The sequence below is a fragment of the Chanos chanos genome, chromosome 2 (genome assembly GCF_902362185.1).
Source record: "Chanos chanos chromosome 2, fChaCha1.1, whole genome shotgun sequence".
Taxonomy (NCBI): Eukaryota; Metazoa; Chordata; class Actinopteri; order Gonorynchiformes; family Chanidae; genus Chanos; species Chanos chanos.
The window spans coordinates 25227298-25243696 of NC_044496.1; the positions used below are offsets into that span (position 1 = coordinate 25227298).

The 16399-nt window shown below is 40.8% G+C and overlaps 1 protein-coding gene across 1 annotated transcript in view; it reads right to left on the reverse strand.

Moving 5' to 3' along the window:
* The window catches only part of LOC115804308 (von Willebrand factor A domain-containing protein 5A), a 39239-nt gene that overhangs the window by 13224 nt on the left and 9616 nt on the right, over nucleotides 1-16399 (reverse strand). Inside the window, exon 13 of the mRNA XM_030764677.1 lies at nucleotides 12934-13162. Within this exon, the coding sequence (XP_030620537.1) occupies nucleotides 12934-13162 (229 nt within the window). The remainder of the gene's footprint in view (nucleotides 1-12933; nucleotides 13163-16399) is intronic.

Below are 16399 nucleotides of genomic sequence, written 5' to 3' on the forward strand. Positions count from 1 at the left end.
GCTGAAGGCAGAATCAGTGCATTTAAAATGATGGAAGACAAGACAGAAAAGAAACCGACATCAGATGTTGTAACAGATGTTCAAAGATAGGTGCATTTAAAATGATCAAAGACAAGACAGAAAAGACACCGACATCAGATGTTGTAACAGATGTTCAAAGATAGGTGCATTTAAAATGATCAAAGACAAGACAGAAAAGAAACCGACATCAGATGTTGTAACAGATGTTCAAAGACAGGTAGCAATATGCACAGAAGAGCCACAAAGAGAAAAATGAATTGCGCCCACTTCCACTTCCCTACAAATAAACAAGCAAACACACACACACTAGGTGCTTTTGGACCGAACAGTTCTAGGGTCTCATTTGATAGGAACTGCCCGCTGGGGAGCTTCCCCTGGAACTACATATGTTCTAGGGCTTTTTTCCTGTTTGCATTCGCACCGCTAGTAGGAACGCTGAAGTGACGTAAGCCGGCCGATGGTGGTATAGCAACGTCACGCTAAGAGCTGTTGTTTACTACAGTATACAGACTACACAATTATTGAGTTTTATTGAATTTGAATGGCAAAAATATTGAGTGCACATTAGATAATATAACTGCCTTCTCATTAACGAAAATTAAACTGTATGACGATAGTCCCAGTCCAATGGAGAAAAATGTGCCCCTGCACTTATCACCGCAGTAGCAGTGAACGACTGGGGCATAATACTTTTCGGGTGCTAGCATAGCGCTTGTGCCTGACGCTTGCTCACAGCGTCGTGTTTTTGTTTTTTTCCATTCCCCCCCTCCCCGCTGCACCTCTCAAATCGTAAGCTGAATAAACACGTTCTTCTTCTAGGTTAAAATGCGGATCACAGCCACACAGGCGGACACACAAGCACCTACCAAAGCGGAGTGTACGTTACCTCTAGTATCTAGTAAAATTAAATTGACTTCCAAACATACTTGCACACAATGAAATCAAAAATTCCAACAAAATGAAAGTTCACATGAAATATCTCAGCAAGAGAAAACAGAGTAAGTTCAAAACACTCACCGTTGTCTATTGAGACCGAAGTCAGAATCGGTGCATTTAAGATGATGGAAGACAAGACAGAAAAGAAACCGACATCAGATGTTGTAACAGATGTTCAAAGACAGGTAGTAATATGCACAGAAGAGCCACAAAGAGAAAAATGAATTGCGCCCACTTCCACTTCTCTACAAATAAACAAGCAAGCACACACACACTAGGTGCTTTTGGACTGAACAGTTCCAGGTTCTCATTTGATAGGAACTGCCCGCTGGGGAGCTTCCCCTGGAACTACATATGTTCTAGGGCTTTTTTCCTGTTTGCATTCGCACCGCTAGTATGAACGCTGAAGTGACGTAAGCCGGCCGAAGATGGTATAGCAACGTCACGCTAAGAGCTGTTGTTTACTACAGTATACAGACTACACAATTATTGAGTTTTATTGAATTTGAATGGCAGAAATATTGAGTGCACATTAGATAATATAACTGCCTTCTCATTAACGAAAATTAAACTGTATGACGATAGTCCCAGTCCAATGGAGAAAAATGTGCCCCTGCACTTATCACCGCAGTAGCAGTGAACGACTGGGGCATAATACTTTTCGGGTGCTAGCATAGCGCTTGTGCCTGACGCTTGCTCACAGCGTCGTGTTTTTGTTTTTTTCCATTCCCCCCCTCCCCGCTGCACCTCTCAAATCGTAAGCTGAATAAACACGTTCTTCTTCTAGGTTAAAATGCGGATCACAGCCACACAGGCGGACACACAAGCACCTACCAAAGCGGAGTGTACGCTACCTCTAGTATCTAGTATAACTAAATTGACTTCCAAACATACTTACACACAATGAAATCAAAAATTCCAACACAATGAAAGTTCTATTGATTCTGAAGGCAGAATATCTCAACAAGAGAAAACAGAGTAAGTTCAAAACACTCACTGTAGTCTATTGAGGCTGAAGGCAGAATCGGTGCATTTAAAATGATGGAAGACAAGACAGAAAAGAAACCGACATCAGATGTTGTAACAGATGTTCAAAGATAGGTGCATTTAAAATGATCAAAGACAAGACAGAAAAGAAACCGACATCAGATGTTGTAACAGATGTTCAAAGACAGGTAGCAATATGCACAGAAGAGCCACAAAGAGAAAAATGAATTGCGCCCACTTCCACTTCCCTACAAATAAACAAGCAAACACACACACACTAGGTGCTTTTGGACCGAACAGTTCTAGGGTCTCATTTGATAGGAACTGCCCGCTGGGGAGCTTCCCCTGGAACTACATATGTTCTAGGGCTTTTTTCCTGTTTGCGTTCGCACCGCTAGTAGGAACGCTGAAGTGACGTAAGCCGGCCGATGGTGGTATAGCAACGTCATGCTAAGAGCTGTTGTTTACTACAGTATACAGACTACACAATTATTGAGTTTTATTGAATTTGAATGGCAAAAATATTGAGTGCATATTAGATAATATAACTGCCTTCTCATTAACGAGAATTAAACTGTATGACGATAGTCCCAGTCCAATGGAGAAAAATGTGCCCCTGCACTTATCACCGCAGTAGCAGTGAACGACTGGGGCATAATACTTTTCGGGTGCTAGCATAGCGCTTGTGCCTGACGCTTGCTCACAGCGTCGTGTTTTTGTTTTTTTTCCATTCCCCCCCTCCCCGCTGCACCTCTCAAATCGTAAGCTGAATAAACACGTTCTTCTTCTAGGTTAAAATGCGGATCACAGCCACACAGGCGGACACACAAGCACCTACCAAAGCGGAGTGTACGTTATCTCTAGTATCTAGTAAAATTAAATTGACTTCCAAACATACTTGCACACAATGAAATCAAAAATTCCAACAAAATGAAAGTTCACATGAAATATCTCAGCAAGAGAAAACAGAGTAAGTTCAAAACACTCACCGTTGTCTATTGAGACCGAAGTCAGAATCGGTGCATTTAAAATGATGGAAGACAAGACAGAAAACAAACCGACATCAGATGTTGTAACAGATGTTCAAAGACAGGTAGTAATATGCACAGAAGAGCCACAAAGAGAAAAATGAATTGCGCCCACTTCCACTTCTCTACAAATAAACAAGCAAACACACACACACTAGGTGCTTTTGGACCGAACAGTTCCAGGTTCTCATTTGATAGGAACTGCCCGCTGGGGAGCTTCCCCTGGAACTACATATGTTCTAGGGCTTTTTTCCTGTTTGCATTCGCACCGCTAGTATGAACGCTGAAGTGACGTAAGCCGGCCGAAGATGGTATAGCAACGTCACGCTAAGAGCTGTTGTTTACTACAGTATACAGACTACACAATTATTGAGTTTTATTGAATTTGAATGGCAGAAATATTGAGTGCACATTAGATAATATAACTGCCTTCTCATTAACGAAAATTAAACTGTATGACGATAGTCCCAGTCCAATGGAGAAAAATGTGCCCCTGCACTTATCACCGCAGTAGCAGTGAACGACTGGGGCATAATACTTTTCGGGTGCTAGCATAGCGCTTGTGCCTGACGCTTGCTCACAGTGTCGTGTTTTTGTTTTTTTTCCATTCCCCCCCTCCCCGCTGCACCTCTCAAATCGTAAGCTGAATAAACACGTTCTTCTTCTAGGTTAAAACGCGGATCACAGCCACACAGGCGGACACACAAGCACCTACCAAAGCGGAGTGTACGCTACCTCTAGTATCTAGTAAAATTAAATTGACTTCCAAACATACTTACACACAATGAAATCAAAAATTCCAACACAATGAAAGTTCTATTGATTCTGAAGGCAGAATATCTCAGCAAGAGAAAACAGAGTAAGTTCAAAACACTCACCGTAGTCTATTGAGGCTGAAGGCAGAATCGGTGCATTTAAAATGATGGAAGACAAGACAGAAAAGAAACCGACATCAGATGTTGTAACAGATGTTCAAAGATAGGTGCATTTAAAATGATCAAAGACAAGACAGAAAAGAAACCGACATCAGATGTTGTAACAGATGTTCAAAGACAGGTAGCAATATGCACAGAAGAGCCACAAAGAGAAAAATGAATTGCGCCCACTTCCACTTCCCTACAAATAAACAAGCAAACACACACACACTAGGTGCTTTTGGACCGAACAGTTCTAGGGTCTCATTTGATAGGAACTGCCCGCTGGGGAGCTTCCCCTGGAACTACATATGTTCTAGGGCTTTTTTCCTGTTTGCGTTCGCACCGCTAGTAGGAACGCTGAAGTGACGTAAGCCGGCCGATGGTGGTATAGCAACGTCATGCTAAGAGCTGTTGTTTACTACAGTATACAGACTACACAATTATTGAGTTTTATTGAATTTGAATGGCAAAAATATTGAGTGCACATTAGATAATATAACTGCCTTCTCATTAACGAAAATTAAACTGTATGACGATAGTCCCAGTCCAATGGAGAAAAATGTGCCCCTGCACTTATCACCGCAGTAGCAGTGAACGACTGGGGCATAATACTTTTCGGGTGCTAGCATAGCGCTTGTGCCTGACGCTTGCTCACAGCGTCGTGTTTTTGTTTTTTTCCATTCCCCCCCTCCCCGCTGCACCTCTCAAATCGTAAGCTGAATAAACACGTTCTTCTTCTAGGTTAAAATGCGGATCACAGCCACACAGGCGGACACACAAGCACCTACCAAAGCGGAGTGTACGTTACCTCTAGTATCTAGTAAAATTAAATTGACTTCCAAACATACTTGCACACAATGAAATCAAAAATTCCAACAAAATGAAAGTTCACATGAAATATCTCAGCAAGAGAAAACAGAGTAAGTTCAAAACACTCACCGTTGTCTATTGAGACCGAAGTCAGAATCGGTGCATTTAAGATGATGGAAGACAAGACAGAAAAGAAACCGACATCAGATGTTGTAACAGATGTTCAAAGACAGGTAGTAATATGCACAGAAGAGCCACAAAGAGAAAAATGAATTGCGCCCACTTCCACTTCTCTACAAATAAACAAGCAAGCACACACACACTAGGTGCTTTTGGACCGAACAGTTCCAGGTTCTCATTTGATAGGAACTGCCCGCTGGGGAGCTTCCCCTGGAACTACATATGTTCTAGGGCTTTTTTCCTGTTTGCATTCGCACCGCTAGTATGAACGCTGAAGTGACGTAAGCCGGCCGAAGATGGTATAGCAACGTCACGCTAAGAGCTGTTGTTTACTACAGTATACAGACTACACAATTATTGAGTTTTATTGAATTTGAATGGCAGAAATATTGAGTGCACATTAGATAATATAACTGCCTTCTCATTAACGAAAATTAAACTGTATGACGATAGTCCCAGTCCAATGAAGAAAAATGTGCCCCTGCACTTATCACCGCAGTAGCAGTGAACGACTGGGGCATAATACTTTTCGGGTGCTAGCATAGCGCTTGTGCCTGACGCTTGCTCACAGTGTCGTGTTTTTGTTTTTTTCCATTCCCCCCCTCCCCGCTGCACCTCTCAAATCGTAAGCTGAATAAACACGTTCTTCTTCTAGGTTAAAACGCGGATCACAGCCACACAGGCGGACACACAAGCACCTACCAAAGCGGAGTGTACGCTACCTCTAGTATCTAGTATAACTAAATTGACTTCCAAACATACTTACACACAATGAAATCAAAAATTCCAACACAATGAAAGTTCTATTGATTCTGAAGGCAGAATATCTCAGCAAGAGAAAACAGAGTAAGTTCAAAACACTCACCGTAGTCTATTGAGGCTGAAGGCAGAATCAGTGCATTTAAAATGATGGAAGACAAGACAGAAAAGAAACCGACATCAGATGTTGTAACAGATGTTCAAAGATAGGTGCATTTAAAATGATCAAAGACAAGACAGAAAAGAAACCGACATCAGATGTTGTAACAGATGTTCAAAGATAGGTGCATTTAAAATGATCAAAGACAAGACAGAAAAGAAACCGACATCAGATGTTGTAACAGATGTTCAAAGATAGGTGCATTTAAAATGATCAAAGACAAGACAGAGAAGAAACCGACATCAGATGTTGTAACAGATGTTCAAAGACAGGTAGCAATATGCACAGAAGAGCCACAAAGAGAAAAATGAATTGCGCCCACTTCCACTTCCCTACAAATAAACAAGCAAACACACACACACTAGGTGCTTTTGGACCGAACAGTTCTAGGGTCTCATTTGATAGGAACTACCCGCTGGGGAGCTTCCCCCGGAACTACATATGTTCTAGGGCCTTTTTCCTGTTTGCATTCGCACCGCTAGTAGGAACGCTGAAGTGACGTAAGCCGGCCGATGGTGGTATAGCAACGTCATGCTAAGAGCTGTTGTTTACTACAGTATACAGACTACACAATTATTGAGTTTTATTGAATTTGAATGGCAAAAATATTGAGTGCACATTAGATAATATAACTGCCTTCTCATTAACGAAAATTAAACTGTATGACGATAGTCCCAGTCCAATGGAGAAAAATGTGCCCCTGCACTTATCACCGCAGTAGCAGTGAACGACTGGGGCATAATACTTTTCGGGTGCTAGCATAGCGCTTGTGCCTGACGCTTGCTCACAGCGTCGTGTTTTTTTGTTTTTTTCCATTCCCCCCCTCCCCGCTGCACCTCTCAAATCGTAAGCTGAATAAACACGTTCTTCTTCTAGGTTAAAATGCGGATCACAGCCACACAGGCGGACACACAAGCACCTACCAAAGCGGAGTGTACGTTACCTCTAGTATCTAGTAAAATTAAATTGACTTCCAAACATACTTGCACACAATGAAATCAAAAATTCCAACAAAATGAAAGTTCACATGAAATATCTCAGCAAGAGAAAACAGAGTAAGTTCAAAACACTCACCGTTGTCTATTGAGACCGAAGTCAGAATCGGTGCATTTAAAATGATGGAAGACAAGACAGAAAAGAAACCGACATCAGATGTTGTAACAGATGTTCAAAGATAGGTGCATTTAAAATGATCAAAGACAAGACAGAAAAGAAACCGACATCAGATGTTGTAACAGATGTTCAAAGACAGGTAGCAATATGCACAGAAGAGCCACAAAGAGAAAAATGAATTGCGCCCACTTCCACTTCCCTACAAATAAACAAGCAAACACACACACACTAGGTGCTTTTGGACCGAACAGTTCTAGGGTCCCATTTGATAGGAACTGCCCGCTGGGGAACTTCCCCTGAAACTACATATGTTCTAGGGCTTTTTTCCTGTTTGCATTCGCACCGCTAGTAGGAACGCTGAAGTGACGTGAGCCGGCCGATGGTGGTATAGCAACGTCATGCTAAGAGCTGTTGTTTACTACAGTATACAGACTGCAGTATACACAATTACTGAGTTTTATTGAATTTGAATGGCAGAAATATTGAGTGCACATTAGATGATATAACTGCCTTCTCATTAACGACGAAAATTAAACTGTATGACGATAGTCCCAGTCCAACGGAGAAAAATGTGCCCCTGCACTTATCACCGCAGTAGCAGTCACCGTACCGGAGGACCTTTTACATAGTTCTTAGAACTGTTGGAGAAAGTACCCCCTTTTTCGCGTGTTCGCACCGCAGGAACTTAGAACGATTACAGTTCTTAGAACTCCGTTTTGAGGGGCTTTTTTAGCTCCTACTTCGGGGTAGGTACTTTCGCAGCGCAATAGGAGCCTTGTGACGTTGGTATACAGCCATTGGTCCAGACGCAGGTATACGATGATTGCAACCGCCATTTTTAAAGATCCGTGCAAAATATAAAGGCTAGGACCGTATTACATTTTGTTTTTGATATTCATGTCTAAAAATGTCTTAAATGTCTTTAATTGTAGGAGGGGACACATGGTTTTTATGTTTTATTTTACCGGTATTTTATATCCCCCAACAATGACCATTTCTGCAACGTCCAATGTATATTTGTACATTGAAGAGGTAGCGTACACTCTGCTTTGGTAGGTGCTTGTGTGTCGGCTTGTGTGGCTGTGATCCGCATTTTAACCTAAAATAAGAATGTGTTTATCCAGCTTACGATTCGAGGGCTGCGGCGGGGAAAAGAAAAAAAAACATTATGCTGCGAGAAAGCGTCAGGCACAAGCGCTATGCTAGCACCCGAAAACTACTATGCCCATCGAGTCATTCACTGCTATTGCGGTGGTAAATGCATAAATGCAAATTTTTTTCCATTGGGCAGGGTCTGTCACCGTACAGTCTTATTTTCGTTAATGAGGAGGCAGGTATGTCTAATGTGCACGCAATATTTCTGTCATTCAAATTCAATAAAACTGGTTAATTGTGTATACTGTAGTCTAGTTTGTCGATTTCTTTTGCCGCAGTAATGGCATTTTTTCCCTTTTGGAGGTATTTAAAAGGTGCAGCTATCCATGGTTAGTCGTAAACAACAGCTCTTAGCTGCTGTACCGTCTGCCGGTTTACGTCACTTCAGCGTTCCTACTGGCGGTGCGAATGCAAACAGAAAAAAGGCCCTAGAACGTATGTAGTTCTATGGGAAGCTCCTCAGGGGTAGTTCCTATCAAATGAGACCCTAGAACTGTTCGGTCCGAAAGCGCCTTTTGTTCCTGTTTGCATTCGCACCGCTAGTCGGAACGCTGAAGTGACGTAAGCCGGCAGATGGTGGTATAGCAATGTCACGCTAAGAGCTGTTGTTTACTACAGTATACAGACTACACAATTATTGAGTTTTATTGAATTTGAATGGCAGAAATATTGAGTGCACATTAGATGATATAACTGCCTTCTCATTAACGACGAAAATTAAACTGTATGACGATAGTCCCAGTCCAATGGAGAAAAATGTGCCCCTGCACTTATCACCGCAGAAGCAGTGAACGACTGGGGCATAATACTTTTCGGGTGCTAGCATAGCGCTTGTGCCTGACGCTTGCTCACAGCGTCGTGTTTTTGTTTTTTTCCATTCCCCCCCTCCCCGCTGCACCTCTCAAATCGTAAGCTGAATAAACACGTTCTTCTTCTAGGTTAAAATGCGGATCACAGCCACACAGGCGGACACACAAGCACCTACCAAAGCGGAGTGTACGCTACCTCTAGTATCTAGTATAACTAAATTGACTTCCAAACATACTTGCACACAATGAAATCAAAAATTCCAAAACAATGAAAGTTCTATTGATTCTGAAGGCAGAATATCTCAGCAAGAGAAAACAGAGTAAGTTCAAAACACTCACCGTCTTCTTATATTGAGACCAAAGTCAGAATCGGTGCATTTAAAATGATGGAAGACAAGACAGAAAAGAAATCGACATCAGATGTTGTAACAGATGTTCAAAGACAAGTAGCAATATGCACAGAAGAGCCACAAAGAGAAAAATGAATTGCGCCCACTTCCACTTCCCTACAAATAAACAAGCAAACACACACACACTAGGTGCTTTTGGACCGAACAGTTCTAGGGTCTCATTTGTTAGGAACTGCCCGCTGGGGAGCTTCCCCTGGAACTACATATGTTCTAGGGCTTTTTTCTACTGGTTTTCAATTGGTGTTCTACTAGTTTTCTACTGGGATTTTCTACTGGTTTTCAACTGGAATTTTCACTAGGGTGTGGAATTGACATTGCAGTCAGAATCGGTGCAGCTAAAATGATCAAAGACAAGACAGAAAAGAAACCGATTAAAGGCAGGATAATAATGAAAATATCACTCTACCTAAACCATGTGTGTGTGTTACCAACAGGGGTGGACAGTAACGAAGTACATTTCCTTGAGTACTGTACTTAAGTACATTTTTCGAGTATCTGTACTTTACTTGAGTGTTAATTTTTTTGGAAACGTATTTACTCCACTACATTTGAAATACAAATATTGTACCTTTCACTCCACTACATTTCTATGAAGGTTCTCGTTACTCGTTACTTTAACGCATAGCTTTGAAGTCAGCAGACGAATGTTCTTTCTAAAATGCGATAGGCCATATTGTGTTCGTCACAGCAAAAAAACCAATCACAGTAAACTGCACCAATGCTGTCAGTCAAGTGCGTGCTGCATTTTTTAACAACTGAACTTGGCGGTTTTACTGATGGCTACTACAATGGAAGATAAAGATGATAAAGATAAAAGTTCCTCACCAGAGCAGCCATGGCCATATCTTAAGTCCATGTCTGAGATTTTTGAAATCAACTGGTTTCCTAGCTAATTGCTTCCCGTATGCATTCGCGTGCTGTGTTCGCCTAACACTTACAATCATTTGCCACAGTAGATATGAGATGTGACTTGAAAATTGAGATTTATATGTTTGTGAATGTATGACGAATCTGGCGACAGAGGCAGACCACAACTTCTACTGTTAACACAGTGTGTGAACACATACGGAAACCGATTGGCTTGAAAACCATTTGGGCCATAACACCGGGTCCTGTGTGAATCCACTGCTGACTCGTACTAATAGTTAGATAGCGAAAATGCCGAGTTAACGTTACTGACAAAAATCCTTTCAGAAATATATGTTTTAATCTTGTCAGGTAAACACAGTAATATTTGTAAGGTCAGCGGATTCACGTAGGACCCGGTCCCAATAAGACGAGGAGGGCGGGAATCAAGCAGTGACGATGGTCATCCCGCGGTTTCACGTTTCAGACAATGCTATGTAGTAGAAGTAAAATTAACCTAGCCTACAACATTATGACGTGTTTATCCTTTTAAGGCCAATCTGAGTTAACCTAGTGCCTGTTTAACTGAAGCTATACACTGTCTTATAGAGGAAGCATTTGGTTCAACTGTGTTTCTATAGGCTTTGTAGGATATTCCACAAGCTTTTTATTCTACAGGTTCTACAAGCAAGTCACTGCATTCAGTAGGTTGTTTCAGAGTCATTAGACTCTGTAAATACATTATTGCAACAATACAACAATGCGATGACATTAAAAAGAAAATTTACTTTTGAAAACTTAAGTATTTTTAAAAGCAAGTACTCCAGTACTTTAACTCAAGTAAAAATTTTTACTTGTATTGGAGTAATATTTGACCAGGAGTATCTATACTTTTACTCAAGTAATGGAGTTGTTTACGTTGTCCACCTCTGGTTACTAATCATATTTCAATGAGTTCCTTTACTCTGTAATCCCAAACTGAAACACTGAAGTCATACCCACTAAGCCTTACTAGTGCACTGCGGGTTTAAGTGTTTATTTACTTACAAAACACAAGTGTGTAGAGCGCCATATGATCACAACATTCACAGGAAAGTACACAGAAACAGAGCTGGTGAATTTTCTTTAACGGATGTTGCCTTTGAATGAAGGACACGAGTGCCAAATATTTGACTGAAACAGTGCTGAATCTCCATTTAGGAAGCTTTTAAACATTAATAATATAGTGCTGAATGGCTCGAGAAATACTGAAACAAAACATTAAAACAGATTTAATGAAAAAGCCAATGTAAGCAGATCATTTATGTGTACAGAAATACATTACCAAACAGTTTCTTATTTGTCAGTGATCTACTCAGGAGGTAACAATCAATAACAGCTGCAGACCTTGCCCCTTTTAATAAATTCACTAATTTCTTGACAACCTTAATTTAACAGAGCAAATGAGGTGAAAATTCCATTCCAATGAAATTCCATCCACAATAGGTTTGCACAACAGTATTGATGCTATCAATATTGTTTTTACATTTGCTCAATGCTTTCGATAAGTTAAAGCCTCAGAAAACCTGTAGTAAATTACGACATCATGGCTCTCAAAAGAGGAAACAAACAGACTTGTCTTTTCTCAAATGTCAAAGATTGCAACATTATGTAAAATGTTTTACTTTCTAGTACTACCTGAAACAGGAGGACTGCCGATGGGCGCAGCACAGCGAGATATACGCTGAAGCACTGTAAGATAAATTAAGTTAAAGTCAATACCATGAACTCTCTCTTCATCGTCAACCTATGATCAGCCATGATTATTATCAGGGGTGCACATAAGTGGTGCGCAGGTGTGGTCAAAATAAACGATGCACAGCATGTATTACAATAAGAAGCGCTTTTGCATACCAACAGTTTTGGCATTTTTGGGACACAGATACCCACTAAAACAGAATATTCTCCATGCATCACTGGTAAGATAGCCATTATGATAAATGTGTTAATGTTAATCATCAGTTGGTAATTGTGTAACTTGTAGCCTACGTTCTTGATTTCCAAGTTACCAAGGTTACCTCCAGCAAGTAGTTAGCTTATGTTATAACTAGCTTACAGTTTTTCTTGGTTTTAGGATTTTCATCTATTCATCAACATGTCCAAGAAGCAAGCTACATTAAGTAATTACTTTGGTATTCCACCACCTTCAAAGAAACAGCAGACTGAACCTGAACATTAAAAAATGAGTATTCGTGGAAAAGTGGCTGCAGGAGGTAGCATGGCTCAAAAAAGATGATGACCGCACAGAGATGTGGTGCAAAATATGCAGTGAAAAAAACCCAATCTTGCAGATAAAGCAGCACCTTTTAAATAGGAACAAAAAATTTCAGTCATCCAACTTTTTAAAACCATGAAAAGAGTAAAGAGCACATGAACATAGTGCAAACTATAGTCAACAGGCGCAACCAGGATCAGAAATCCATTTGCCCTCTTCATTGGTGGTAGGAAAGACTGACAGTGAGGAGAGTAGTGATGATGACCAGTTGTGGGATATTCATGCAGGGTAAAGGGTGAGCACCAAGGTGCCTCTTTGAGAACCAGACCAAAAATGTTATGTGCACCCCTGATTATTATGACCAATAGAGATGATCATCATTTTATAATCATTTAGCAAAAGCCAAGGAGATGTTCATTAAGACAGATATATGAATACAACCACAAACAACACACAGAGAATGTAACCAAGACACACTACACAAAAATGCACTTACACACAGACAGACAGACACACACACACACACACACAGACACACACACAGACACACAACACTGACTTGGGGCGGGCACATTTCTTTTCACCAGAGGTCCTTGCACAGGCTGTCCACTGCCCTTGTATGTGGCGATGAAGGCAGTGAATGCACTACTGACTCCTGCCTGAAGACTGAGCTCCACCACTCTCCTTTTCAGTTCCTTCTTCTCTCCACCCACAGCCCTCTCCTCCATCTCCAGAGAACGGATCAGTGCCCGAGCCCCAAGCCAATGAAGGGCCAGTCTGCAAGGACAAATAGACAGTAAATGAGGAGTAGGCAGTGCAAATGTGGGTGTGTATGTTCGTACCTGTATCACAAAGGCTAAATCTTAGTTGGAAGACCCTTTGGAAATGATATTTACTCTCATTAACTTACTTTTTACTTGATTTCTAAGGAAAAAGCAGACAGATTTTCACAAGTTATACAACGATAATACACACACACACAAACCCCCCCCAACCCTCCAAAACACTCTACATTTTGGTGAAAGGTGCTTGTAGTACCATATTCTTTGAGCATACTGTAGAAAGAGTTTATGGAATTGCCCAACTGTAACAAGAAAAGCTGCCTTTCTGTGTGAGAGACATTTTTGTTGGCAAGGACTGTAGTGTCCCTCTTAATAAAATCCCTTACCTGTAAGTGACAGCGAAAGTCCTGTTTTTGAATATTGTATTTTCTGGTTAATTTGCTAAAAGACATTAGAGACATTAGATCAGTCTAATAAGTCATACAGGTTAGAGAGTCCCTTACTAGCCCAAATCTGGAAACCAGTGTCTGTTATTCCTGCTAAGGAATCAGGGTTATCACACATTGGAGTGAAGACAGAGGTGATTCCAGATCTACCCTCTAATCCTCTAATACTCCGCCATGCTTTAACAGTGCAGACTGTAATTGGGTTATTGCAGGCAGGCTTCAGAGATTTAAGCCTTTTAATAAACAATAAGTTTGTTAAGGGAAATTTGGACATGTAGCTTTCAATATCAAACAAAAGAGATGCGGACTTATTATGCACCTTTTCAGCCATAATGCGCAGGTGAGCGAGGCCGAATGCCTTCTCAGCATCCAGTGGAGCAACCAGATTGTGTTCAGTAACCTACAAGTGTTGTTACATGAAATATGACCTTTAATAAAATCAATTTGGTCCTCATTAATAAGCAGAGGAGGTAAGCCTTCCAATCATGTTGCGAGTATATTAGAGAGGAGTTTCAGATCTACATCTAGTGATGAAATTACTGAGGCACAGGCTGTTTTCCTGTTTTCAAAATTAAGGAAATATTTGCCTCCCTCCAAGACACAGGTAGAACACCCTTTTCAAAGGAATCATTAAACATATTCACCAGAGCATCAAGTAAAAGGTTCTTGAACTCTCTAAAAAACTCACTACTGAGTCCATCTAGCCCAGGCACTTTCTCATCAAACGCCTCTTCCCTATATATAGGAGCATTAAGAGTACATTTCTGATCATCTGACAAGCTGGGGGGATTAAGAGAGGAGACAAAAAGTGTCCATGAACTCTGGGGCATCAGCCTGTAGCTCTGATTTATATACATTTTCACAGAAGTTCTTAACTGTGTCATTTATGGTTGCATTGTCAAAAGATTGCTTACCATAACCATTTGTAATTGCAGAGATAGTTTGGAAGTCTTCCTTTTCTTCAATAGATATGCTAAGTATTTCCCTGCTTTATTATCATGTTTGTATAGTTTTTGTTTGGTAAATCTAATTTTCTTTTTTGTTAAGAGAGAGTCTAAAGCAGAACGGAGTGCAGAAATTTCTTTGAGCTTCTATGAAGACAGATTTTTAACATAATTTTTTTCAACCTGCTTAAGCTGGGTTTCACCTCTTACTAGACACACAAGTTATGATAAGACCTCTTCAAAAGGCTTTGGATGTTTCCCATAGCAGTGATGGATCCTTTGTAGAAGTCGAATCAATAGATACAAATGATTTAAATTCCTCTGTGACATAAAATATAAACTTATGGTCTGTCAGAAGGGAAGGGTTAAACCTCCAGTGTTTCGTCTGAGTAACCAGATTCTTGAGGTTATAGTCAATGAAGACAGCAGCATGGTCAGATACAACTATATTCCCTATGGAGCGATAAGTAACTGATTACAGCAATATTTTTGGAGTAAAGAAATTTCTATTCTTGTACAGCATTTATGGTCTTTTGGGGAAAAAAAAGGTATACTCTTTATCTACCGGTTGCTGAGCCCTCTATACATCTACGTAATCCAAGTCTTCACAAAGGGCAGTAACAATCGTGGCCTGGGGAGAGACATACAATTTGCTCAGGAGAGACTTGTCCATAATTGGGCTTAAATGGCAATTAAAATCTCCTCCACTGAACGAAGGTGGTAAGCTTTTTCTAAATAAAATAGCCTCGACTCTACTCCTCGACATACATGAAGGGAAAAAGATATGCCCAAATCCCCCTTGTTGCAATTTTAAATGTACCTTATCATTTAAGTGGGTCTCCTGCAGTAATGCTATATCTACCCCCCCCCCCCTCCTTTTAAGATAAATCAAGACCTTTCTCAGTTGTGTGGACAGCACTAATATTCCTGGTGCATAAATTCAACGTTGACACAGTCATGAGCTATAAAATAAGATGATTCTTTAGCACATTTTTCACCTATAAGTTGACACGTCATTAAAGTGAAAAAAGACTTGAGTAACAACCCACACACAACTATCATGCATATAACAAAAATGTACACTTAAGGTATAACATGCCCAACACTGGCATTAAAGCTGAGCACTGTCCTTAACTTCATCCAAAGAGAACTCGAGTGAAAGGGCTCTCTGACAACAAAAAAAGGCTATCTGCCCAGGATCCCGAAAGGTGTCACCCTTATTCTGACCTACATAGACTTGTTGTTAAGAAAACACGATTTAAGGTATGGGCCAATTGACTTCAGGCATTTCTTCACCCCGTCAAATCGTTTGCACTTGCGAAAAATAGCCGCTGAAAAATCCTGAAAGATCATCACCGTGTCATTTCCATATTTCAGTGCTTGATTTTTTTGTCCCCATTTCCCACGATGCATTTATCACTAGTTTATCCTGATGATCGTGGAATCTCACTGGAACGGATCGTGGTCTCTGAATAGGGATAGGCTTAGGGGCCAGCGATTGGTGTACCCTCTAGCCTTATTTGGACAAACTTTGTTTCAACATTCAGGATTTTAGGGAGCCCGGTCTCAAAAAACTGTGTTGGATCACTGCCCTCGGCATCCTTTGGGAATCCAAGGATGCAAATTTTTTGTTCTTCTCCCTCTGATCTCCAGGTCATCAGTGTGCTCACTCAAGTCAAACATCTGTTTTTCCAGTGCTCTCAGCTTGGCCTTGACAGGATCCACAGCATCTTCCAACGCCAAAATTCGAGTCTCTGTGTCTATGATCTGCTTTTCATGACTGTTCTTCACAGTGCACTTGTAGGAGTTGTGATAGTGGCCCTAGCTTTTCATAAGTAACTT